Genomic DNA, 27909 nt, shown 5'->3' with positions numbered 1-27909 from the left:
TACAAGACTACAAAGATTTTATTGTGACTGAAAATATTTCAATTACAAATATATCCCACAATAAATAAAACAAAAATAAATAGACTATTAAATAAGGTACAAAACAAATGGACAAATCTGACTTTTGAGAAAATGCCAATGTGTGATGTTTTCAGATTTTATAACATTTTTCCCACTCAATTCATGAAAGGAGATCAAAAACTGCAATCATTTATCATTTTCTGAGCTGGTATCCTGCCACATCAAGACCTCACACTAATGTCATCATTAGGAGATGAGATACCGTGATACATTATATTGTAAAGAGAGAATACATCAGATCAGTGGCAAACAAAAGCTAAATATTAACAATCAGCAAAGCTGTTTGCATCTGACATCTACAAATCTTAAGAAGATAAATCCTTAGTAAGGCACCACAAGGCCATACATTCTCTACCATAATTCTGTGACAAAGGAAAGAAAGTGGAATTTTTCCCAAAAAAGACAATTTTTCCAAAGTCTGAGAATTCTGACAGCATGGAAAAAGGTCAATGCACAGTACAGCATTTCATCCCATAATATCAGGTTTCATAAAACACAAAATAAGCCTGTCGAAGTAATCTAGAGAATCTGCATTATCATTATCATGCAAGTAAACATGAACGTGCTTGTACTAAAAACATAAAATAAAATAAAAACAATAACTTGGTCTTTTATCTCGTCATCTACAACTGCTCGTAGATCTTACAACAGTTTCCTATTGCTTGTTTGGATTGTCATTTGGCCCACATATTGCAAACTCTGAACCATTCGTTGGCATCACCCAGGAAAGTCATATATTTTCATCTGATTCGACCCGACATGACGCTGCAGTTATGCACATCAAATTATAACCTAGAACATTTTTTGGTTCTTCACCCATTTCCATTTTGTCATCCTGGCTCGGTTCTGAATGTCACATTACCATAATGTTCTTTAATGATAAAGGATGAAACATGGGATAGAGAAAAGCCCAGCATTTAAATGGAGTCATCTCATCCACTGTCCAAATCCAAATTTCTTACTTAAGTGCTATTTTTGCTGTGGTGTCTCTGCTCCTCATGATTGTAGTCAGTTTTCAGAGCGACCAACCTCACCATTTCTTCAGATCAAAGAAATGTGAAAAAAGACTTTTAGCGCTAACGGCTTAATGGCAATGTCAGACTCACTTATAGCTGGCGATACAACGGCCAGCTCAAGCCACAGCAGGACTCTGTGGGGCATTACAGCCTTTTATGTCCTGCAGTTGATAAGCCAGTCTCGTAGACTTGCCTACAACCATTATTTCCACCCTCTGCTACTGAAGACCATCAGAACAACGTCTCTTTCTTATCTGCAAGTGAAGTGAAGTGTTTTTGCGTAGCTAGCCATGCGCTCAAAACAGAACGCAAGGATGGTACCACAGCGCTAAGCGAGGTCGCTCCAGTAGAAGGCCTTTTCAGACAAGGCAATGCTGACTACCACGCTACACCTCCGGAAGAACTATATTCATGTTTTGCTACAAGATCACAGCAGAGCAGAATGAGCATTTGCTGGCAGCATGCACATGAAACAAAAAACAAAAAAAAACTGAAAAATGATAAAGCTTAAGAAGTGTCACTGTAGTTTTCTCTGAAAAATAAAAAAGCATGTTGTAAAAATATATTTTTATTATACAGGTTTAGCTTTTTTAAGCTTTAAAAGTTAATTGGGTATTTTACTCATCTATCCCCTCCATTATTGATAAGCATATCAATTCTGCCACAAGTCTCCACTGCTTTGAGAGTCTGTCTTGTCAGGCTGGAGGGTGATGCCTGGGTCAAAGGCCGTCCCTGCGGCCCAAGCCCAGCGCAGCTTACAGTTCTGTCTATCAGCAGCCACAGAGAGTTCCTGGTCCTCTTGTTGAGCCCCAGAGATTCTGGGAGTACTTCACACTGCGAATACACTCAGGGTACTGGTCTGGTCCTTAAGTCCCAAGATGCTGTAAGCGATTCTCTTTAGGTGACCCGGCAGACGGACGCCGATGTTACGGATATCCCTGGCAGAGACAAAAAGAGAATGTAAGAAAAAGAGAAGGCTTGTGTAGATCTACAAATGTACAAACTTCATCAAATATCTGAGAAATTAAATCGAGAACCAAACAATACATTAAATGCGTCTCTCCTGGGAGTGTAACGATCTGCTCATCCCATAATCAGATTCACGATACAGGATTCACAATTTATATGTTTACATAATCTACTAATGAGACCAGAGCCGGGAGACAGGAGGAATGTGGCACATCAACATGACCATACAGGAGTAGGCTCTTGTTTAGTGCTGGATGTTTAGTGCTTGTTTAGTGATGCATTCAAACTGTGTTCAAGCAAATCCCCTGCATTTGATCATAATGGCCTGTTCTCCACAATTTCAAAGTTTCATGTCGAAACTTGACTCATAATGGTCATCGAGAAGTTGCTGAATTTAGTCAGTGAACATTTTATGGGAAATACGGAAGTTGTTCGTGGTTCTTCCAGAAACCGGACTAGTTTTTCAGTGAGAACCTCTGTGACTAATGGGCTTCCAGCTCTGTGGTGTGGGTGGACAGTTCACGGGCTCCGCCTGATCCAGTAAGGATACCAAAAAACCTTATGGAAAGTGAGCGTAACCAGAAGTGCTTTTAACTGCAATGCTCAAGTGCTTGAAAGCTTGATAAAACTACAAAATATAGTTTTAAAGGGTCTCTCATGTCAGTCCTGAAATGTTGGAGTGTAATGATCGTAAAGTCTTAAAAATAAAGGCTCCTAAAGGGTTACTGGCTTGGCTATATGGGTCTGTAAAAAAAAAAAAATAACTGGTATGGATCTTTGGCATTATGTGGAGGTTCTTAAAACTTTAAGAAGCTATAAGAATCCCAAAAATCCAAAAACCATCCATTTCTTTACAAACTTGCTAGGAAGAACCCTTTTCAGCACCTTCTTGGAATTCCGCAACTGCAGAATGAAATAGTGGCTTCTATTATAAGGGAGATTTGAACCCATGGGGTTTCTGCTCTTTTCTAAACCCAAGGAAAAGACCAACAGTAATCAACAGTACAATACAGATGTGTCTAAAAAAAGGCTGGAGTGTTTCTATAAAAGCTTAAGAAAGAACATCAAGTGTTGCTTGACAGAACCCATGCACTCAAGCACCTCACAAATGCCATGGTAGCCAAGTCCTAATTACATTTTTAATTAACAGCCTTGATGACTTAACAAGATTTCCCTGTTGCTACCCTGAGTCAGTGTTGCTGGCAACCTCCGCCAGTGGAAGATTCGTAAATAGTTTTAGGCTTTTTAAGTCCGCAACCAGATGACAACAGATGGAACACTCAACCATAAAATAAAACAAAAACCAAGAGGGGAAAAAAAACATGACAAACACATCAAAGGCATTTCTGTTTCTCCGCACATAGTTCATCCAGCTTCCAAGCTAAATACACTCATGGGAGTGGAGCTGGAGGTCAGAGAACACCCAACTACAGTAGCCTCCTCTGCTCTCCATCACCTACGCTCCTCAAAGCCATCCAGAAGCTAGACTGCGTTTTCTGTTAGCTCTGAAACAGCTAGCCCTCTACAGGGACACTTCCCTCCACACTTCTATTAGTTATTAGTTATTATTTCTGTTCTCAATGATCCCTTTATTCTTACTCCCCCCACACCCCTCCGTTTTATCCTGTTGTTTTAAGGGGATCTGCCACACGGCCCATGGCCTCAACAAGGAAAAACTGGTGGTTACTGGCTACAGCAAGCACACAGCCCTTGACTGGTGCTGTGGGCAATGGGAGGGATGTGAGAGGCATCAGAAGGGCTGGAGGACAGGATGGCTGGAGCAGGCCACAGGCTACCACATCCAGGCCATCAAAAAAATGAAGGAGGGGAGGGAAAAAAAAAAAAAAAAAAAAAAAGCTGACGGATTCTCGCTCTCTAAAAAGCTTATCCTGAAGCTCATGTAAATGTCCTGCAAGGCAGTTAAACGGTAATTACCCGATGCGGTTTTGATCTTGGCCAAATACAGTAAAGCATAAATGGTCTGTGGCTGTGCAAGCTTATGCTGGTAACCAATGCATAAATTTAAGCCACGTTCAATTTGCTGTGCTACAAAAACAACTGTTTATACATTCTTCAGAAAAGACAGAAACTTCAAGATACCATCTCATTCAAATATGATACTGTCCATACCGGTCAGTCTCTGAGCCAAACTCGGAATGTGCCACAATCAGACTGATTTTGCAGATTCCACAAAGAGAGATTGTGTTCACCTAATCAGGGCCTGTAGGGCCATCTTATTCAAATGTGTGTTTTGCATAATGACGGTTTGCAAGCTCATGCATTTTGAACACCGCAAACAGGAAGAGAGATCATAATTCTGCTGCACAGAGTTGTACTTTTCCTTGCATTTGTAATTCATACGCTTAAGAAGCAATCCCTTTGAAAATCCATGGATTATTTTGTCGCCATAAAACCTTGTATCTCAGAAACGGAAAATTTATGGTACAAGGAAAGAGCATTTTTAACTTGTTGCTAATGTTAATAGAACTACGAATGATTTTATCTTATTAAAACTCAAATTTTAAAAATGAAAATCAACAAATCGATTGCAGGCAATATATTAATATAAGATTTAAGTGTATTAAATATCAATAATATATATTATTTTTATTTTTTTAAATAGTTTGAAAAAATCTGTGCATTCTGTTATACTGTGGCAAAAGTTCATGAGGAATGGACCAATTTAAACAGTCCAAAATATATACTTAACATTGAATTTTATTTAAAGAAGATCCTTTTCTTTCCTTTGTAAAGTTGTCCATTTTAACCCACACACTCCGAAAAATGCCCTCCCTGTGGGAATATCCAGTGCTACTTACTCGCTCTTCATCTGCAGCACCTGCTCCATGCTGACGACACCAGCCATGCTGAAGTTTTCACTATACTGACTCATCTTAATGGACTCCAACCATTCAGACACGGACCTAAAGGGAGAGCCATCGGAGCCGCTGGTGCTGGGAAGCCGAATGGATACTCTGGGAGGGACACAACGTCAAACAACGTCAGCAGACCACACAAGCTTTGTATGCAAGCTTTTGTTGGAATTACAGAGCAGAAGAGATGCATTCAAAGACAAAAACCTGTTTGTTCAGCTGCAGGATCTGATAAAACATTCAAGCCCATAATTTCTTCTCCCCTTCGCACGAAATGTGCACATACGGCATGGCAATCACAAAAAAAGCCAATTCATACGTGTCTTAACTTTCCCAAGACCCAGTTGGTTTGGCTGCCTATAAAAAGGGAGTCCCACTGTAAGCGACGGCATGTCTTATCTACCTCTGTCCACAACTTTTCCCATGCAGAGCCTGTAGAGATGGACGATCTTGGTATTGAATCAAAGACAAAATCATTGAGAAGTTGTCTTGTGCATTCTTTGTATATTTAGATTTTTGTTATTTCAACACACTATACACATATCTTTAGACCAAAACCTCATACACTGCTGTTCCTCACACAACACAGGGTTTGATTTCTTGCCAAAGAAAAAACATCAGACTACATTGCTTGGGTAGGAATCCGAACACTACATTCACCTACCCCTGCAAGTCGAAAAAAGCATTTGTTAAATGCAAAGTACATTTTTATGTTTTTTTATTTTATCCTATTTAAAAACTACTGCCCTGTAACATGTAATGCAAAATGGATCAAAACTTTTAATACAAAAAAAAATACCTACATATGTATATACATTCAGACACACACATACAGACTTCTATAAGAAAAGCTATATATAAAAGCAATACATTAGGAATTAGCACAATTTTAGTAAAGAAAATTAATTTTAAATGAAAGTCAGTGTATAAGTGCATTTCTATTGATCGTATTCCCACTGATTCTATTGGTGTTTGTAACATTCCTATTTACACTATATGAAGGGCAACTCCCAGATTCCGATTATGTGAAAATCTTGTGTCATCATCTAAGACACATTTTTTATTTAATCGAAAATGCCAAAATTGGTTGCAGTGACTGTCGTAGGATTGCTTGTAGAACAATCAAACTTACCGAGGGTCAAAATCTGCAATGGCCTTGAGAGAGTCAGGACTTTTAAGGAGTTTGTCCAGCAGGCTAACAATGTCCTGGAAGCGGGGCCGTTTGGAGCGATCCTGCAGCCAGCACTGCAGCATGAGCTGGTACACAGCAGAGGGGCAGTCCATCGGAGCAGGGAGCCGAAAAGCCTCATTAATGGCTTTCATCACCTACGGGGAGACGCAAGGGAAATAAAGAGATTGAAGACTAGGTTTTGCTCAAATGAAGATTGTCTGAGATAAAAGTAGGAACAGTCTGTCACTCTTTCAAGCTAGTGAGGTGTACTAATAACACTCTGCCACTGTTCAAAGCCAGTGAAGTGTGTCCCTGCTGTACCTCGTGGTTGCTCATGTCCCAGTAGGGTCTCTCCCCGAAGGCCATCACCTCCCACATGACTATGCCAAAGCTCCACACATCACTGGCCGAGGTAAATTTCCTATAAGCGATGGCCTCTGGAGCAGTCCAGCGGATGGGAATTTTGCCTCCCTTTGGAAGAAACCACAAAAACACGAGTCAGACCAAGCGTTTCACTTTCAAACAACATCCCAGAAATAATAATAAGGTCTAGCTAATGTTAAAATAAAGACAGCTGGAGCTGGGAACAGCTTATGCAAACATTCTACCAAAAATATTTCATTAAATTGCTAGGTGAGCTTACACTAGTGGTGTAGGTGCCCTCGGGGTCGTCCTCTAGGACTCGGGACAGGCCAAAGTCGGACACTTTGCATTCCAGCTTGCAGTTGACCAGTATGTTGCGGGCGGCCAGGTCTCTATGAACGTAGCTCATGTCCGAGAGATACTTCATACCTGCCGCAATGCCACGGAGCATGCCCACCAACTGGAATGAGCCCATTTCTCCATCGTGGTCCTGGGAAATAAGTTTGGGAAATTTTATAAAGTCAGTTCATTTTGTGAAGCACTTTGCATCATAGAGGCAGTTTATTAGTGACTAGGTCATTTTAACAGGTAGACATACATTACAGGTGCACTTTCTAGGTTTACAACTACTAGAGATGGGATGCAGATATATATATGAGTATTGCCATCACGCTGATATCAGCAGAAAATACTGGACTGGATATTGGAAGGAAATAAGAATGAATCCAATCCAAACCAGGGGTGTTTGTGATTGTGATTAAGAATGATAGCCTATTTTAGATGCTCATCTTCAGTGAAGCTCATTTTAAAGCATAGCAATTTGTAAAGAAAAAGTATTAGACTGGTAAAAAACCTCCAGCACGCAACCACCATAGGACTATGTTATTAGTATGGTAAGTAGACCTGATAAAAATGACAAAATAAAAAGGCGAATCAATGTAAAGGAAAACTGACCAACTTACCCTTAGATATTTGTCCAGTGCACCATTCTCCATGTACTCAGTGACAATCATGGCATGCTTGACTAAAAAAAAAAAAAAAAAACAGAAAGTCAGCTGTTACTAAAAAAATGTGAAAATGTGAAATTATGTGAACCAAGAAAAGTAAGAGAAAAAAAAAAAGAGTAAACACTAGAACATAAAAAGGGATTAATTACATTTGGTAACTACTCCTTCCAGACGAATAATATTCTGATGGGAGAACTGGCCCATGATGCTGGCCTCACTCAGAAAGTCCTGCCTTTGCTTCTCAGTATAGCCTGGCTTGAGCGTCTTAATGGCCACCACTGCCTCCTTCCGCCCAGGAGCCTTCAGGATGCCTCGATAAACCTCTCCAAACTCACCTACAGCAGCACAGTCACCACCATGCAGAGAAACATAAGGGTGTCAGATAAGCCACACATCATCTCCACGGATCTCACACAGTTTGTCATAGGGGATATTAAAGTCAAAGTAAAAAAGACATTTGGAGAAAGATCTTTGAAGGCTTCTCAGATAGCACGGAGAGGAAATGGTAAACAAGGCACGTGGGCGAGAGCACCTGGAGCCGTGGGCTACAATGAAACTCTAGACTGGTCAATGACTGGCTGTGGGGGAGGGGTAGATATGTGCGATTCTGGATGGTGGGGGGGGGGGTCAGTGGAATCGGCTGTCATGCGCAGAGGAAGAAACCAAAGAGGGCCGTGGGAAGGCCTGCGGGGGAGTTCACAGGGGAAAGGTGAACACGCTGCCCTAATCTTCTCATCTGTAGGGTTAGGGAGGCCTGACCATTGAGGTATATCCAATAAATAGAGGCTTTTGTTTAAATTTGCTTTTTTTTTTGAGAGCACTCTCACATAAATAAACCCCAGATTAATTGGTCCGTTATTAGCACTCCATTTTAAACTGAAGCCTGCGGGACACAAGTGGGCCATATAGCGGGTTAAGAAAACACCACAGACTTTGTTTGACTGTCTTTGGAAGGATAACAAAACTGCTCTCCAGAGAGGAGAACATGCCACACTAAAAATATATCCAGGCATGAAGAGCAAGACTCTGATGCAGATTTAGTTAGAGCAGTCTTGTTTGAACTGTCACTCTACACTCTTAAAAATGAAGAATATTGGCTTGGACATACGGCTCTGGGAAAAACCCTTCATTTACATGATGTGGAGGTTCGTTACACTAGAAAAAAAAGGTTTTTCACATTGACACATCCCATTTACAAAAGTGGTTCTTCAAAGAACTATCCATTGAAAGGGTTTTAAATGCGGTTCTTCAAAGAACTATCCATTGAATGGGCTTTTAAAAGTGGTTCTTTAAATGAGACTGTTCCAGAGAACCTTTTCTGGAAACTTTTTTTTTTAAGTTTGTATCGAATAACTTATTTGTAAACACCTCCAGGGAATATACCAACCTGCTCCAATCACTTTCTGCTTGGTGATGTGGCTGGGATGAATCTCACTGGCAAACTTAAGCACAGCCGTGTTGGGGTCTTCATATGTGTGAGGATCGACATAAGTCTTCAGAGGCTTCAGTTGCTCTGTAGAGGAGATTTACTCATATTAGTGAAGATCAGACAAGGAGATGAGAGTGGAGCCAGTGAGAAGTCTGAAAGGGGGGGGGGATCAATTAGGGGAAAAAACACTCAAGCTTTCAAGTTCTGTATACTAACCTGGGCTGGAGAAGTAGGCGTCCTCCGGTCCTTGCCTTGTGTGAGAGTTTTTTCGCCTGTAAGAGAACAAAAAAAAAAAACTTGAGTGGTGTTTTTTTTTGAGCAAACTGAAACAATTCTTCTCATACTTAAAGCTTTAAGAGAGGCCAGTGCTAGGGCTGGCTCCATTTAGCCGCAGAGCGCTTTGATAAAAAGCTGTCTGTGTTTGCCAAGTGGTGACAGGGGTCCAGGTTATCACAGACAACTACGGAGAGTTCGGGTCACCTTCACAGAGCCGCTACAGTCCAACACCAAAAAAGAACCAACCGCCTCTTATCTAGCACAATGTACGTCCCGGATTCATTTCCTTTCAAACACGCCTCTTGTTGAAGCACACTTATTGAGCAGTGACAAGTTGCATTCAGCAGCAATTCTCCCCCCCGAATGGTGAGGAGCAAATTCAGATAAAGAAAGGGAACGAGAGCTCTAAAAGGGTGACACTGAATGGGTTTGGAGGTTTTGGATCATTCACAAGGAAAAGGAAGGGGGGCGTTGATTCAACAGGCGAGCGAAAGGAGTCCATCAAAAGTGGTGGTATTAGGACAAGATTGGTTTTTCACATAGGCAAGTCTAAAGAAATGTTGTAAAAGCCTGTGATAATGTTTATGGTTTTGTTGTATTACAGATGTTGTACACTTGTCAGCTTGATTTGAACACAGAAGTATAGAAGTAACTATCTGTGAGTGCCTTCATACTTAAAGGAGGCCTAAAATGGCAAAGTATATTTTAACAAACCCAGCTAACTAAAGAAAGGCCTAGTCAAAGCTGAGAAAACAGTAAAACATGACAGCGACTTCAGAAGAATATGTTGCTGTGTATAGCGGAGAACAGCACATCACCTCCAGACGATAGTTATGAGAACACAGGTTGCTACACAAACTAGGCCTGGGGAACACAATGTTTCCGGTGCCAGTGGATATATGCAATAAAATGTAGGTCCTGTTCTCGGTTATCAGTGGCATAAACAAGCCAAAAATAGAGCTTTTGGGGGTTTTTTGTTGTTGTTTTTCAAAAACAACCTCAAAAAGAAGTTTTATTCTGAGGTAAAATAACAGGGTTGTATATAGGATTGTTCATTGTCGTCTATACATTTTTCGCCCCAACCAAATTAACGATTTAGCAGGGAAAAAACTGACATAGACATTTATAAACATTGGAATGTGCAGCATCTGAAATATCATTTGATGTGACAATTATAATGTAATTATATGTATGCAATTATAATTCATAATGTAATATTAATAATACATATCAATTCACTTTATAGTGTTTTAAAAAGAGAGGAATTATTTCTAACCGTTTATGCAAAAGCAGGACCACCACCACGATGAAGAGCATGATTCCTCCTCCTACTGCTGCTCCAAGAATCACAGCTGTGTTCCCCTGGCTGGGAGGAACTGAGACGACAACACAGGGATCATGCAAACATTCACACAGGTTCTGAATAACACACAGTGTACCTACAGCACGATCAAACAAACAAAACCAAAAAACATCGGATTACAAAAAAGCTACTCAAAAATAAACAGTCAAACACTGTAAACCAACACAGCATTCTTGGTGTGGGGCCAATTAACAACCACGTCACTTCCGCGCCGTCCCTTAATACATTGTAAACAGTACGTGCGTAAACAGTTATATTTCTCTAGTTTGAGTTCACTTCCGCTTTTACCTTCAGGTTGTGTTGAAAACTCCTGTTCCATACTGTAGCTGCCTGGGTTGCCTTCAGGGCTGAGAGCCTGGACTTTAAACAGATAGGTCGTAGAAGGAGACAGATCATGGATCTGTACGGAGTCCTTCTCCAGAACCAGCACGATGTAGGTAGTAACTTTGGCATTACTCTTTTCCTCATCTTTCTCCTGTAGAAGAGGTGTAGGAGTTAAATATGATATTTTCCATTCAGCTTATTATATTTGTAGCATGTGAGAGGGCAGTGTGCTCCTGACCTTTCTGCGATACATAAGCTCGTAGCGGGTGGCACTGGGATTGGCCCGGCGAGACACAGACCAGGACAGGGACAGACTCGTAGGGCTGCTCTTCACTAGGTGCATTGCAGTCACTTTTGGAGGGTCTGTGACAAAAGAATTATAATCAATTATGGAACAATAAATGGCACTTAGCTTCGTGAAAGCAAAAGAAACACCAAAGACCCTCCCACAGTGACAGAACTATGCCAGAAAAACTCCTTGACCTACACTGAATGAAAAGACAAATTATGCTAGATTACAGAAAAATGATGGTCAGTACTTAATTACATTATAACACTGTGTTGATATAACAAACATATGATCTCTGATCTGTATTTACTTATTGTTAACTTTACAGGAGAAGGAAAAAAAACATATAGAAATAGAATAAAATCTTTTTAAACTTGGAAAATTTCTATTGGCCCAGTAATCACACAATGTTAAAATGTGAAAAATATCATTAAAAACTCAGATCGAATGGATTGAACACAGATATGCACTTTAACGTCTCGTTTATGATATAAATTATTGTGAATACAAAACTCTTCTCGCATATTTAAATGGTAAAAGGTATTGAACTGTTTCAAATTTCAGTTTTGAAAAAGTATTGACTCCTTGATATTTTATGTAACATTCATTTGATACCTGTAATTCTGACTGCAGTAATCTACAGGAAATGTAGGGGGCAGTAAGGTTTCTACTCATTTTTATACCATAAAAGAAAAAATCTATTCTTGACTATATTTTCAATAATGGGGTTGTGAGAGTAAATCACAAAGAAACAGACTGTTTCAATGAACTGACTAACAAAACACAAGTTAATAAATAAACTGAACATATGAACAATTAGTCTGCTGACCTGTGTAGTGGAGGGCAGTGTTGATGGTGCTGGTGGCTCTCTGAGGGCTGAGCTGGGACACACCACTACGAGCCTCCACGGTGAAGGTGTAGTTGAGATGCGGCTCCAGCTCACTAACAGTAACGGTGGTCTCCTTCAGGTCAGCATTGCCTGGCTCATAGCGCACCTTCTCTCCACAGGGCTGACAGACACTCTCCTCACAGCGCTCACACACCACACTGTAGGTGATGTCGTTACGCCCTCCAGTGTCTGCTGGGGGGCTCCAGGACAGCTGAAGCTTGCCTAAGACCATCTGGGCTGTGGTAGCCACCAGCTTTTGGGGAGCTGAAGGCAAACCTGTGGATTACAGAGAAATGGGAAATGGGTATTAGAGACCCAAGCTCTAACAAAGTGGTTACCAGTGCATCTCCACCTACTTTCCTGTTGAGTTTAGTCTCAATCCACATCTGATATGCTGAAAAATGGCCCATTTTTAATTAGATGGTCTTGTGAAAGCACTGTACTAAAACCACATTGAAAAAATACTGCATCTGGCAGTTATCCTACTTTGCTTTACTGAACAGTATGTTATGCTACAAGATGACCAACAGATGCAAATACTGGTGCAAAGTCCAGTTGGTATTAGGCTATGCTTAGGTATAGTGATTACCAAGAGCATGGCTGGTAATCACTGTACTAGCTGATAAGAGTTTAGGCCTCCAAAGGTGAGAAAAAGGTGAGAAGGTGTGCAAAGGTTATGAAGGAAACGGATGTCTTCAGGGAAAAAGGTCAGCGTTATCATCAATAATTTTTGAGGAGACACTGTGGTTTCTCACCTGAGCAGGCAGCTGTCAGAGGGTCATCTGGAGCCCGGTAGAATCCCTGAAGGCAAGGACAGCTCAGAGCGCCCGGGTTGGAGGGCTGAGTGTTCTTCGGACAGCGCTTACAGGCTTCACTGGACAACGAGGCTTTAAAGAAGCCTGGCTTACACTCTGTTAAGGAAGTGAGAAAGGTATCAGACACTGCTTTGGGAACATCCACTAAGAATTCAATAATGCAAAGGTTCACTAGTTCAAGTCTCTATCGCCCCACTTTCTCATTTTTGAATTGCAAAACTGCACAAAGCTGACGGAGTAAGGCTAAGGCAAATTCTTGAACCATCCCCCTCTCCTCTTTGCAACATACAGGACCAGTCATCCCACATTCCAGACTGTCATCGACACTTGACAAGCGAGATGACAGAGCAAGTCGAATAAAACCAACAGATTTGCTCAACACTGCATCTGTCAGTGACTAAACAGCTCCAACTCCAAACGTTTCAGGAAAGGGGATCCTTTTGTTATTTAAGCAGTAAAAGTTAAAGAGTTATTATATATTGGTTGTGAGATACTATTTAAATGTAGTTACACATTTATAAATGGTATGTTACATAACTCAGTATTATGCGCAGCATATTAAATATTAGTAGTGAGTTAGGCAATGGTATAATAACCATGTAAAGAGAATATTAAGGTTTAATGGTATCAGAGTAGACAGAGAATACCATTCTTTCTCTTATTTTTTCTTCTATTATTATTATTATTATCACCATCATCATCACCATCATTATTATACACTGACCCTTAAAGGAATGACAATGGTTTTGATTGATTGACCAAAAGCTTTACTATAGCTAAAGCTTGAAACTATTTATTAATTCTACATGTTAAAAATATTTATAAAATCAACAGATATGTGCATGGAAATATCAACACTGACCCACAACATTCTTTATGGCCAGCTGAGAGTCTGCTCGAATGAAACTAGATGAAACTAATCACTGAAAACTGAAGCTAAATGCTTCCTTTTTGCTGAAACTTCAGATCTGACCTGAAGTTTTGAAATTCTGGTTTGAATGTGAGCTGACATCACATAGGCTAACAGTAACAGGAACGTTTACATATTTGGTGTGTAAACTGACAGCTCGGCTTTATCAGAAACTTTCACTCTTCACAATTGAGTGTCTCTCTGTGTGTCTCTCAGTGTCTCTTCAACACCATGACTGCATGCCTTTCTCTCTGCGGGGCTCTTTTTCTCTTTCTCTTTCCGTCTCTCTTCTTCTCCTCCCTTTTCTTTATCCTTGTCTCACTCTCAGCTTTCTCGCTCCCTCACCCAGTCTCTCTTGCACACACTGGGAAAAGTGGAAATTCTCAGTTTAAAGCCTTGTCTGCATTTTTTCTGTTTGATTTTTATGCGCTATATATATATATATATATATATATATATTAAAAACCTAGAGCGACATGAGTGACGTGGACAGCAGAGCTCAGGATTTGCAAACATACATCAATACAAAAAACTGTACAAACAGGAAAACGGAGAAAATGTCTCCTCTGAATTGGACTAAAACATTCCAGCATGAGAAGCTCATGTCCTTCCTCTGCCCACTTCCACCTCCCCTCCACCACTTCTTCCTCCACTGACTTGTACAGTTCACAGAGTATCAGTAGGTCTACACCTCCTGTCACTTTTAAAGGAAAGTCCTTTAATCAGAAGATGATCTGGCACGCAGCACAACATCAATCACCCATATTACTGCATGTAACGTACGGTTAAGCAATTTTTCAGAGATTCCTTGTGGCTTGGTGTGCAAGAGTATGTGTGGTGCTGGAATACGGCCAAAGATACAGCGGGAGTGTAGATAAAATATTTGAGGAGCCAGTGTTGGTTTCGATACTGAGGCAATCTGAGGACACTTGCTAGAGTGAGAAGAAAAAAAAAATCCTGCACCTCCGGAGAAGAATGTCCCGCTTCATTCAGTTTACGTCCATTCAAAATATTACAGCAACCAAAGACGGCTGGGCCAAATCACTGTTTCCATTTCCTGGTGGCTTTCTGTTCAAATAGCTGTTTTGCCAACAATATTAATGACAAAGTGCAGCGTTTCTTCCTACTCCCGACTTTGTATCAATTGAGCCCTTGTTTTGGGTTGGGCCACTTGCTCAAACGGGAGGGGTTTAAGCGGAGGTATACATTACCTCAAAAAATACGAGAGCGCGCATTCTCCCATTTCAAAAGAACATTCTCAGCATGAAAAGAATTCAGTGTGGCGACCAAAAGCCAGCCGAGGCGTTATTCGTTCCTCCTTTCAAGTCCTCAAGCTCCTCGTCCTCCTCTGCCAGCTGTTGCCGAGACTTTATTGAGACTCATTTAGGCGACAGTGTGGTGGAGGTGGGGATGGAGAAGGCGCGAGAGAGAAGGCGCGAGAGAGGGATAATGATTCCGGCTGGGGCTGGAGAGAAAAGGGAGGGGGTAAGAGAAGAAAAAAAAAAAAGCATCCCTTTCACCCACAGGGCACTGAACAGCTGCTGCTGTGGACCCCAATTCACATGCCCGCAGCCTCCGCCTCCCCAGCCGTAATCCCCAGAATTCTTGGGTTCCCCTCGCTTGCTCACAGCCACATGCGAGAGTGCAGCAACGGGCATTCACCGGCCCTTTCAGGCCCAGACAACAGGCGCAGAATGCCACTCCATTCAGCCAGAGGGAAAACACTTGTTGCAAATAGTGGAGATGCCACATGCCACATGAATACACGGGGCTGGCTTCTTAACGACAGGGAACAAAAACCCGCCTGCGTTTTTGTTAGAGCAGTGTATGGAGGCTTTAACATGGAGTCTTTAACCCTATTATCGAAATGCACCACCGTTCATACACCTCTAAAGGAGCAGTCTTAGGAGTCGATTCAATTCCAGTTCAGAATGGGCAAATCTAGGCCATTATTCCGGCATGCAGGGTTTTTTTTTCCCCTTCTTTTTTTGGTGAACTTTTTCTTATTTCAAAATACAGCAGGAATGTGGCGGAGCGAGAGGGGCTTTGTCTTTGTGCACTGGACACAACAGGAAGCAGGAAGCACGAGGCTGACGCTTTGCTTCCTTCCTAGGGCAGCCAATCAAAGCATAGACAGGGTAAGCAGGAGAATGTTGCACAGATTTTGGAGAAAGGAAAGGAGAACTGGAATTGCTGACAGAAGAAGAGGTCAGAGGAACCTCAGAGGAACTATTGAGGAACATCCATTAGGTTCATGTAATAAAAACTTCCCAAGACCACAGTAGAAGGGTCAAGGGGTGGGCAAGTATTATAGTATTATACTCTTATAAATAAAAGGCTGTTTTAAAGATCTCACAGAACAACCACTTGTGAGTTTCTTAAGGGCTTGCCAGGAATATGTATGAGGGGATATGAAGAGATATGTAAAGAACCTTGGTTGAAAGAACATTTACATGATGTAACAATTCCATCCAAGTTTAAGGGTTCCTTTCTCAAAGCTTTACATAATTTGGAGGTTTTTGTAAGTCTTCCAAAGGTTCTTCATGCACGCACATCTAATTTATGATTAAATGGTTTGTTAAAGAATAATCCACTGAAAGGTCTACTGAAGGAGTGTCATTGAAGAGGTTGCAGGTTTGATAAATGGGATTATACTCTTATGGACCCCAGGCTTTAGTTTCCAGCAGGGAATTTGCAACTTTCAAAAATCTGACATTACAGCCACACCCCTTTTACCAACTTCTGGAAACATCCAGATGGACGATGATTATTTTGTTTATAGGTTTGCAAATCCTTTTTTAACCAGAGCAAAATGTGATTGGGACAAATTAAAACAAGAGTAAACGTAAAAGAAAGTGAAGGATTTTTTCTCATATAACCTTTGAGATCTTTAAATCCAATTTAATTTAATAAATTAAATCTCCACAGTAAACACAGAAAATCTAGGCATTTATCATGACAACAATACCGCATCATCCTATAAGACGTGAACACCTTTCTTCAAACTCTCCCAGACCCCCATCTCCCTGTTTGGCACCAGGGGATTAGGCCTTAAGAGGCTGCGAGTGACTGTTTGTTTATTGTGAGAGTAGCCGAATCCTGTTCTCCAGTGGCCTGCTGGGGTCTGGGAGCTGTGTGGGTTGAGCGGAACTGACGGGGTGAAGACGGATGAGTGGCTGACATTAATGGATGGATGCACGAATGGATGGAGGGTGGGACGCGGTGAATGAATGATTGTATACATGCTGGCTGGACAACAGGAATCCCTCCAGGACAGGAGTTAGACAGGAGTGTTTTCGCATAAGAAAAAGGGTGGAAAACAAAAGGCCCAGTCATTTCAGTCTGGGCTCAGAAGGGCTTACATGTGGCCCCGGGCAGCAGCGAGTTAAAGTGTCCTGCTCTAGTGGGAGCTGATGGCCAAGTAAAACAAACACAGCAGAGGAGTGAGTGAGGACAGCAGCCAGGGGCTCGTTACACGAGGAGTGGGGGGGGGGGGGGTAAAATTCAGAAGCAAGGCCAGTGGGAAAAAGAAAATGAATGAAGGGAAACCCACAAATGTATGCACACACATACGCATATATCATATGAGAACATCAAGAACAAGAATAAAGATTAAGACAATCAACCCAGGGATTACAGCCATTAACTTTAAGCAGCCTCATCTGAAGAACATGAAGAACTCAAATGTTTGGCTTAATCTAGAGCTTTCGGTTCTTTTGGAGCTTTTGCCTTTCCATCCTTTTTCCATTCCCGTTTCATGCTATCAGATTAAACCTAATTCCGCTCTGTGGATGTCTAAATCATTTTTGAAGCTTGTGATCATGATCATATCAGCTGTGCGTTTTTTTAATCTTTGACATCTGCCGGCATGGCCTGGTGGAGTGGTCATGTGGCCAGTGGAGACAAAGCCACAGGTTTAGGGTGGGGGTCAGCTGTAACATGAAGCCAGAGGGTAGGAATAGGCAGGAGGTGGGAATAGGGGCTAGGTATGGCCAGAGCATTAGTGCAAAGGATTATCAGCCCAATGGACCAGTTGTAAGAGAATTACATCTACGCTTTACAATTCCACTCAGTCTTTCATCTGGTCGTTAACCGACACAATAAATGCTCTAATCCCTTTCTTTTCACACATCGCACTCCTTCTGAAGAAGGACAAGGAGAGAAACAGGGAAAGAGAGCAAAAGGAGACTAGCACAGAGGCTCAGATAGAGGGATTGGAGGATTTGGTAATTAAAGGATGATGGCTTCACAGTTCTCAAGGGTCCCAAGGCTTTATGAGCTGCAGTAAAGCTTTTTATACAGTTCCGATCATCGGAAACCCATTTCTTTCAGGTGGTTCATGTACCAATTTCTTGACATTCAGGTGGCACCACCAAATGCCAGTTCTTGCATAAAAGGCAAAGCAAACCAATAAACCAAATTCTTTAATAGCAGGAAAATAAATGAAGATGGACAAAGAGAGAGAGAAAAAAGCAGAGATAGAGAGCAAACAGAGACAATCACAGAGGCTCGGATAGACAGATTGGAGGATTTGGTGATTAAAGGATGATGGTTTCACAGTCCTGAAAGTTCTCAAGGCTTTCTAAGCTGCGGTACAGCTTCATTACAGTTCCGATCATCGGAAGCAGACTTCTTCTGAGTTGGCTCATGTCCCAATTTCCTCAGACTCAGGTGGCACCCCCAAATGCCAGTTCCGGCTAAAAAGGCCAAGCAAACCAATAAACAAAATTCCTTAATAGCAGGAAAATAAATGAGTGAATGAAACCGGTGAACAAGTTCAACAATAGAAATCCCTGAGCCGACGAGTTGCAGGGTCAGGGAGGATTAGCAGGCCTCCGGTTTCCGCTATAGCTCGTCCTGTTGGGGTGGGGGTGGCGGGGGAACACTGCACTAACATGGAGACAAGAAAGTGCTGACCTCACACCCCACCAGCACAATAAACTCAACACATACATACACACTTTACCCTCTGCCCCATTAGAGGAATTTCACACACAGGAAACATGCCCCAAATGGACCTGCTTGACAAAACAAAAGCTGGACTAAACCGTGTTGCATAGCATAGCATAGTTTAACCCACACAGTCACACACAATCAGCTATGCAACCAGCAATGTTTCTGGACAAGCAGAAAATGCTGATGGGTCAGTATTGCCAAATATTATCAAGATTATTCACCACATTAGTGGGGGTAGAAAAATCCCAAGACTTCCCTCCTTCTAGTGACTCATTTCATGATAAGGACGTTCATTTGCCATCCATTCTGTTTGCCTTCCTTTGTATCCTCTTCACCACTTTAATGAAAAGTAACTGGCCCCAGTTAAATGTGTGTATTTTAAAAAAATCAACATGAGTTAAACAATGAGATGAGCGCAATCACGTTGAAAACTACCAGTACAATCTTCTTTGCCACGCTATGTGGTCCGATATGAAAAGTTGTCATTATGTTGGCTGGGGATCAAAGAGCACATTTCCATAAAGAGTTCCCCTCATTATCTTAGCCTGCCAAGAGAAGTCAACATTGCCTCAAACTAAACCGAAATGTCTATGCGGCAGCTTTCTGATAAGTAAACAGGAATCTAAAACATTTGTGTTTTTTTATGTATGTGAGATATATATATATATATATATATATATATATATATATATATATATATATATATATATATATATATATATATAGAGTACAGGTTTTAGCTGGGAAAGAAAGCTCAACTTATTCAAGCAGAAGCAGGGAGGGTGAGGGTTAGCCTGAAGCAAAGGTGGGAGTAATTATAGGTCAGCCAGGGAAACAAACCTAGAGCATTACAGAACACCATTGCGCGAAACATATTTCCAACGTGCTCGCCAGCACACTTTTAGAAGCTGGTTAAATTATAATGGGCATAATGGGAAAGAAGCATGCACAAAAAGCTCAAATTTCAGGACAAAAGTGCAGCTCATGCTCGTCCCACCATCATCTAAGCACCTCTCTCACCTTTCACCTCCACAGCTCTGCAAAACAATGAGCTCCATGGGCCGGTAAACCCTGCAAACAGCCCAGCATGAGGGCCGCAGTTAGGCTCAGCTCAGGCTTGATTTCTTTATCCTCCTATTATGCCGCAGATCTCTTCGCATGGCCCCAGAGCATGCAGGATCCAAAGACCCTGGGGAAGTGCTCATGTCAGACCAGTGGAAGAATTCAATCAGTAGCTATTTCAAAGCAAAGCAGTATCTCTTTGCCAAACGGTGCAGCAGTTCACCCAAGTATGCTATTTTAGCCTTTACATCTTAAAATCTGAACCCTCGTGCTATCATTTGTGGTTTTATGTTGGTATCAACCAACACATTATCTGTCATCAAAGCTTCAGCGCATGGTTTATTTCAGATGAATCTCATGTAAACTCAGGGTGCAATTACAAGCATCTATTTGTCTTTGAGACACAGACAGTGGATAAGTATGGTTGTTTATTTGCAGTACACTACCAGTCATTTGCAAGGCAGTGTAAACTGGGCCGTGTGAAACTGGATGTTTAAACTTTTCGGTACATGTCACTTCCAAGACCTGCACTCAGAGCCAAAAATAACACCATCAGTAAACCAGCCAATCACAATAAATATACAAGGTTTCTTTCAGCATGCTGATTTTTTTGGAACTCTATAGTTGTCCTTATCATGGTGCCAAAAGATTGACATAAAAAGAGCAGGGTGAGGCAAAAGTCATAGCCAAGTTTTTCAGGTCAAACAAATTTCACTGGCTATTATACATCAGTGTGTGTTTCCGGACAGATCCGTTTGTCTGAGGCCTGCAGTGGTACAGTTAGAAGGTCCTTCAAACAATATCTAGAACTTAATCATAAAAATTACATTTGTACAAAAATCTATTTCATAGCATTAGGTGTTTTTATTACTTATAAAACACTATGAGATCATCACATACATTACAGTATGGAGTGAAGTCAAAATGTCACACAGCACAGGTTTGGTTGCTGACTTCTCTGTGAACTTCAGACACTGTTTGAATGTGTTGAGTTCCACCAGCAGCTCACCTGATGTACGTTAATGAAGGACTGATTAGATAAAAACAATGGTGGAAATAATGGGCTTCCTCAAGAAGAGCTTTGGAGGTCGTTAAGCTGACATACACACCCACCATGTTATATTTTATATATATTTCATCCCCTGATAAGCAAGCTCGATAAGTCTGCAATGTTGGAACAATAGGTCAGGCTTCATTGCACTGACTTGACACTTTAAACACGATTTTTTTAGACTACTTTCTACTACCATGAAATCTGACAAAAGTCATTTTGTCCCACCCAAAGTTGTACTTAAACACCAACACTAGAAAGGAGCCAAGAACAAAAAAAAAATCTAAAGAACAAGTTATAGGACAGAGCTGCAGGCAAAACCAGTACTTACTGCACGTACACACACACACACACCCGCACCCAAGTCAATTACTACCAGTCACTAACCATGCATCAGAGCCCTAACTTAGTCACTGACCACTTTAGTTCCAGTAAAGAGGAATAAACCCAACAGAAAATCAATTACAGTTAAAGACCACCTTTAAACGGAAAAGAAAAGTCTGAAAGATCATAGACCAACGCCTGGCCACACTCTCCCCCCTCCCTCTACACCTACAACATGGTGGCCAACTCCTTTAGTGGCTTCCAAAAACTATAGTTATTTGTCCAACTCAGCGTCAGAAGGCTTTACGGCCTGCGACAGGGCGTGGGCATAAGTTACTTGCGCAACCTAAGCAGTAGGTCGGGCAGCGCAGCTTTGTGTGGTCAGCTAAGGTATGTGCTTCTTTATGCCAGAGAAGATTATGAGTGTGGAAGGGTGTGTTTTATGGCTAGAAAACTGTGTCAGTCTCAACACAGAATCGACCTGAAAGGTGTGCACGATTGAGTGCACCACTGCTCTCCTTTGACTGAGGGCCCTCTCGCTCATTTAACCTGCCACACTGTCTGGTGCCTCTTTATTGATTGCCCATCATCAACTGGAGATCCATCACTGAGAGGCAGCTCCAGCCTGAAGCTCTCCCTGGGGAATGTATTGTCCAGCTCTGAAAATCTACAGGCCTATTTAATCAGATTTGAATGGCCTGCATGTAGTTTATGTCGTGCCATTGTGCCATGAAGATGGAAGGAACAAAAATGAACTGGGAAGGATGTTGTGAACTTGTGAAAAAGTCTATCAAACAAAAAATCTGATTTAGTGAGAAACAACAAACAGTCAAAAAAAGATTCATGGTTTACCATTAATCTCTAAGGTGATTGATTTGTGGATGGGTAAAATAAATTTACTTTGTTTATTTATTGTGTGTAGTCTGTGTTCAGCCAGTATACAGCCACAGCTGAGGCTTCTCTGTGGTTTGACAGAGTAAACTGGCAAAGTGTAAAAGCTTCAACACAGTATGAAAAACTAGAAAAACAAAATAATTAAATTAAACCGAAGCACCTGAGTGCCACTTGTCAATGTTTTTATAATTTATCAATTGTTTAACACTGTTTAACAACTTGAATCTGTCAGGTGTTCTTTACATTATATATAAGCTTCATGATTCCACTGAAAGTTAAGAAGGTTTTTCCTCCTCCTGCAAAGCTGTTATTTTGTAGATACAAGGTTTGTGCATAAGCTTTGCAATTGTGTAGAATCAAAACACACGAAACCCTAAATCCTGACCTCAGAATCAAAATCATACCTTGCCTGAAAATATCAATACCCTCCTACTGACCAGTGTTAGGTGAGGCTGTAGTTTTTGAACAATGGGTTTTTAAACTTTACACACAGGATATAAGTGACCATTTTCGTTTTTACCAACGGCAGATCCATCACCAAGAGGCGGCTCTGGCCTGGAGCTCTCCCTAGGGAATTCCTCTTGCCTGCAGTAATAGGGGAGGCTCCTCGGTAAACCTAACAGGAATGCACCACAAGAGGAGGGGGCAAGTGGGACCAATAGCTAGAGCTGAACACTGCGCTACATTGTTCTGCTACCTTAACATTCCATTCCTCAACCTTTTCACCATCCCCTCCCTTTCGGCCTGCCTCAACCTCTATCTCTCTCGCTCTTTTCCTCTCCACCACACACACACACACACACCTACACCCACACCCACACCCACCTGTTCTCATGCTTTACCGTTTTGAATTAATGTGAATTAATACAGACAAACCAATGATCATTGATGAAAGTGCATTAATAATATTAATGTTTACTGTTAATAAAGGTTTGGTATGATCAATTCCTATATTATTTTTTCATTAGGGAAACTGAAAACTGAATTGTGTGAGGAACTCACTGGTTTAAGGAAACAGTTGGTGTGCTGCTGTAGTCTGGTGGGATACCTGCCTCTACAAGAGTCTATGTTATTGGGAAAGCTTTGTTAAAGTGCTGGGGTTTGAAGGCATTTGTAATGGAATGATTCTGAACAGGCCCAAGCATGCCACACGGCTCCCATGCACATTTCTTCAAGTCACAAAACACCTGAATGTCAAACGGCTGAACCCTGCCAAGCTTTCACTAGTGTGGTGAGAGAAAGAACAGAGAAACAGGAGGAAAGACTCGCACAATTTATACAGCATGTACGGCCACAGCAGACATGCTTTTTTTCCTAAGTCCTCGAAAAACTTCTGTCTTGAGTATAAGCATTCGAACCAGACACTGAATAAGAATGCTGGGGGTTAAAAAGGTCAGCTCCACAACTGTAAAAAGGAAACACGTTTCAAAATGAAGAGCATACTTTACTTTCCGATCGAGTGCAACGGGGAAATGGGGCTGGGGTTTTATTAAGGTACTTTTAAATACTTTAAAGCACAGATTTACTTCACATTATCATTGATGGAGAAGGACTGCTTGGGGAAACGGTCAATGAGAGGCCTCATTTGTGCAAAGCTTAGCTATTTTTTTGTAGATTTTTTTTAATGTGGTTTAACGTAGTTGTCTCTTATGTGGTACTAAACTGCTTGTTTAGACATTTTTTGCGTATAGTCAAAAGCTGATGTGGAGACATGTAAGAAAAGGTTGAAGAATTCTAGTCCTTTTACTTGAGCTAGTTTAACCATGGGAGCATTACACTGTGATGCTACAAAAGCTTCTGAGAAAAATACACATAATCCTCTCTAATAAATGCCAGAGCCCTCAAATGCCAAAAAATATCATATTGTACTTTTCTCAATTTTAATCCCTAACCAAAACCATTTTTTAAATGAATATCAGACTTGGCGGCGGCGGCGGCGGCAGCAGCAGCAGCTGGCACCCGAGGCATAGACTATTTGAGCCAGACAAAGGAACTCATGTCTTACCTTGGCACGAATCGTTCATAGCTTCATATCCAGGGCGGCACTGGCACTGGCCCACTGGCACCACCCATTCGCCGTCCGCAGTGCAGTAAATGCGTGGTTGGTTCTCGCTCTTAGCATTTTCCACACAAGCCCCAGCCACCTCCTGCAGGGCCTGGTTCTCCCCCCCTGCCACTGTCTCAGGGAACGCTGCCAAGCTCTTCACCGTGGCGGGGCAGGTTTTATAGTAAACCCTGACCGAGTAGATAGCCATGCAGGCTCCGATGTCCTGGAAGGCCAGGTAAAAGCCCTTCCGGGACAGACCGTCCACCACTCGAGTCTCTGTGTTGATCTGCATGTCTCCAACGCCGGAGATCTCATCCGGCGCAATGGTGGCCACCTTGCGGAACTGGCCTTTGCGAAAGCTGGTACCAATGTCTGCGTCGGCTTCAGAAGTGTACAGGTTAAAGGTCTCCTTGCAGGTCAGAGAGTCTGCACCGAAGCTGTTGCAGTCACGCACTACAAAGCGCATCTCAACAAACACCCGGGTGGCTTTTGGGTGGCGCTGTATGAAAGTTGTGCGCAGCCAGTTGTCTTGTTCTCGTGCCTCCACGTTGCAAATGAAGTAGTTATAGAGCAAGGAGCCGTTCACAGCCTGCTGGGCGATCTCCCACTGTGACAAGAAGTAAAAAAAACAACAACAAAAAAACATTGAAGGGTTAAGGGTCTGTGATTTTAACTCGAGTCTCATAGCACAATTCTTTTCACTCTATGTACTATAATGATTCTATATTATGATATCTATTTTTTTTTTTACAAACCCTTCAAAAGGTCGTACACGAATAAAAAGGTCCCCACCTAACCTTACAACAGTAAGCACAGTAATATACACTGTTAAATGTACACTGCAAGACAGATTGCCTCCCTTTTTTGAAGTAACTTAAACGTAAAGTGCACAAATTGACCCTAACCTAACTAAACTAATCATTCTGAAGCAGAGCACTAGATAAGGCCTGAAGTTTAGGGCCAAAGTTTAAAATTAATAATATAATCCAAGTAGCATGTAATCTTTAAAAACTTACATTTGAGTACAAAAACTGTGCTAAAATTTTTCTATTATAATTTATAACGCAGCGTTCATCCTAAAAGCAGTTCTACTGTACAAACAATAGCTTACACATCAGTCAATTCTCCATACAAATGGCTTTGTAGTTTTCAGGAGGTTAGAAAGTCTGCTGGTGTTTCTACCTTCAACTAACAAAACACAACGATGTAACATCATCCATGATGCACTAAAATTCATATGATTTTTTAATGACTTATCAGTGTACCTCCCACCACTAAGCAACCAAGGAAGAGTCAAAACCACGGCTGCCAAGGAGCAACTGCTGAGGGCAAAAATAACACAAAGTGGCTCCAATGTGGAATCTTAAGTACTACTGAGGATACCGGTTCATTACCCATTATCCTCTGGCAGAGAAAAGCACATCATTCCCACTACTGTAAACGGACTGATCTAACTTGCTGCAGCTCACATTTCATTTTCAGGGGCATGTTCATGAGCTTTTCCACTGTCTGTTGCCGCTGCGCCATTAATTACAGGAGAGGTGTGTTATTTTCACAGTGTGTGGCACAACAGTAAAAAACAGTCCATACCACGCAACTGCACAGCAAACGCTCCTATTAAAGCCCATTGCGTGGGTTAACACATTTTATCATTTTTAAAAGGGATTTATACTTGCTTTAATTGAACAGCAGCTCTTTATGAGCGCAATTAAGCCGCCATAAGGTCCAAACATGCTGACTGTTGGCCTTCTCTTTGTTTACTAGAGAAGAATGCCTGCATCAGAACCTCTCTTATGTGGGATAAGACTGTCTGATTTCACATTTTATCATCTTATAGTTAAATAAGTGGCGATATGTGCAGGGAAGTTAAAGAAACCCGACCATCTACTTCAGTTAGTTTCCCCAAGGGAGTATTCCATTCCTCCTGCCTATAATCCCAGAACACATGTAGCTCAAAAGAGCTTGTAGAGTTTCTAAAAAACACATCACTTTTGGTGTAAGTTAATGAATACATGACCAAACATGCCCCAACATCTTGTCCAGCCCCATTAACATGGTAGGAGGGCAATTTGCATTAGCATTCAATGTGACTAAAAATGGAAATGAGACACATAAAGCACAATGGCTCAAGAGCATGACAGGTGGAGCACTAATGTACAGTAAAAGACCTACCACAAACTTCTACTAGTATCTCGGAAATGTACAGGGTAATCTTGCGACTACTTGCTTAGGAAAAAGAAGAAGTTTCCATGAGCATCTTATTTGGGCCAACAGTGGGGGGTGGGGGGGAAAAAAGAGGCAACTTAACAAAACTGCTAAACTCACATGTTTCAAGAAGCACCGCATGCGCCCAACTTCCCAACTTGAAATGTTAATTACACCCTTAGTTATACAATCCTGAAGACAGGGCTTTAAAACCACACGAGGCCACAAATATTCTAAAGCAGCAAACTAGCTGCAGGCCTCCAGACTTTTCTAGGAGCATGGCAAGCTGTTCTACTGGTTAAGAAAAGCCTAGATTCTCAGTTTTTTACACCTACAATCCTCCAAATTATGAAGCTGCATGTGAAACCACTGCAAATCCAAGATTAGGCGTTGATCTATCATCCCAGAAAGTGCAATGACTGGACAAAAGGAAAAAAAAAAAAAAGAGACAGAGAAGTACAGTCTTCCACACTCACTCCTTGCTCATCAGGCCAGGTCAGCCAGCCCAACTCCCCTCCGGACGCCACCATGTCCAACAGCACCTCTGTGTTAAAGGCAAAAAAAGGAAAACTCGTCTTCACACTTGAGATTTCACTGAGTCACATTCCACAGAAATGCCTGTCATTGTTATTAAGCAGCAGGGACACTCTTCAAAAATAGATGCTACAAAGGGTTATTTGACCGAAACCATAGAAGATCTGTGTGTATCCAAGAGATCCAAGAAGCTTGTAAAGCTTTTAAAAAGTCAAGGGGTCTACACCAATGTAAAGGTTCCTCACACTCATCTCTTATACAAATATGGTTCATTTAAGAAACCAAAATGGTTGTTTTATGGCAGGAACCCTTGGTAGCACCTTTGTTTATACAAGTGTAAAGTCATATTCTTTAAAGCAGTGAACTTTGTGGACTCAAGGGTTGGACTGACTTTCTCACGATCAAGCTTCAATCTGAGTGAAACTGACCTTCTCTAAAGCGTTTATCCTCCTGGCTTCTTCATTTCCTGAAGGTTTTTTTTTTAGTTTTAGTTTTTTAGAAGGTTTTTTTTAGGGTTTTTTTTTAGCTTTTGTTCATTTCCAGCCTAAAAAGACACTTCTATTTTCTTAAATATGAAGTAATAAGGACTGGCTATCTAGCTACTGACAGAGAGACAGAGATTCACCTCCAGTGAACACAACACTGGAGAAAACGTTTCTAAAAGGTTGTCAGTCTTTCTAAAACATGCTAAACTTCCACAGAGTTTAGTCAGCACTATTTTTGCCCCTCTGAAGAACTTTTACCCTCCATTAGAAATCGAAAAACGACGCGGTTGTGAAAGTTGGGCAGGTAAAGGGAGTGAGGAAGTGCACACGCAGTGCAGTGCAGAGCAGCGGGAGCCGGACTACCAGACATGTGAGGAAATCTCTTAACTTCACATTCAGGTAAAATAGCCTCAAGTTTCTCAAACTGCTCCAGAATAAATCAAACCGCCACTCACCTTCTTTATTCTGCAGAGAGACGAATATACAGTTCATAAATACACTGACAAATAAAATTCGCGTTATCCGACGGTAATCCATGTTTCCTTTCTGGTGGTGTTAAAGTGCTGGGAGCTGCTC

At 41.5% G+C, this 27909-nt stretch overlaps 1 protein-coding gene across 1 annotated transcript; it reads right to left on the bottom strand.

Moving 5' to 3' along the window:
• Positions 1–27909, bottom strand: epha2b (eph receptor A2 b). Its single transcript, XM_072656561.1, has 17 exons — positions 27789–27909; positions 26791–26858; positions 24068–24716; positions 12806–12961; positions 11991–12326; positions 11111–11235; positions 10837–11023; positions 10462–10561; positions 9126–9181; positions 8868–8993; positions 7630–7815; positions 7436–7497; positions 6754–6963; positions 6432–6581; positions 6072–6265; positions 4886–5041; positions 1–2035 (listed from the first exon to the last, which is right to left on the bottom strand). The coding sequence occupies exons 1-17, from the start codon at positions 27868–27870 to the stop codon at positions 1927–1929; spliced, it is 2952 nt and encodes a 983-aa protein (XP_072512662.1). The 5' UTR covers positions 27871–27909; the 3' UTR covers positions 1–1926.

The sequence above is a fragment of the Salminus brasiliensis genome, chromosome 14, assembly GCF_030463535.1.
Source record: "Salminus brasiliensis chromosome 14, fSalBra1.hap2, whole genome shotgun sequence".
Taxonomy (NCBI): domain Eukaryota; kingdom Metazoa; phylum Chordata; class Actinopteri; order Characiformes; family Bryconidae; genus Salminus; species Salminus brasiliensis.
This window is presented reverse-complemented; position numbering and strand designations above follow the sequence as displayed.

Excerpts from the sequence above, each read along its gene's own strand:
- epha2b (XM_072656561.1), bottom strand. The coding sequence starts at position 27,870 with ATGGATTACCGTCGGATAACGCGAATTTTATTTGTCAGTGTATTTATG. Across the intron at positions 8,994-9,125 it reads CGCCTACTTCTCCAGCCCAG|AGCAACTGAAGCCTCTGAAG; the intron begins GTTAGTATACAG and ends TCTCCTCTACAG. Across the intron at positions 6,964-7,435 it reads CACTGGACAAATATCTAAGG|GACCACGATGGAGAAATGGG; the intron begins GTAAGTTGGTCA and ends CTTATTTCCCAG.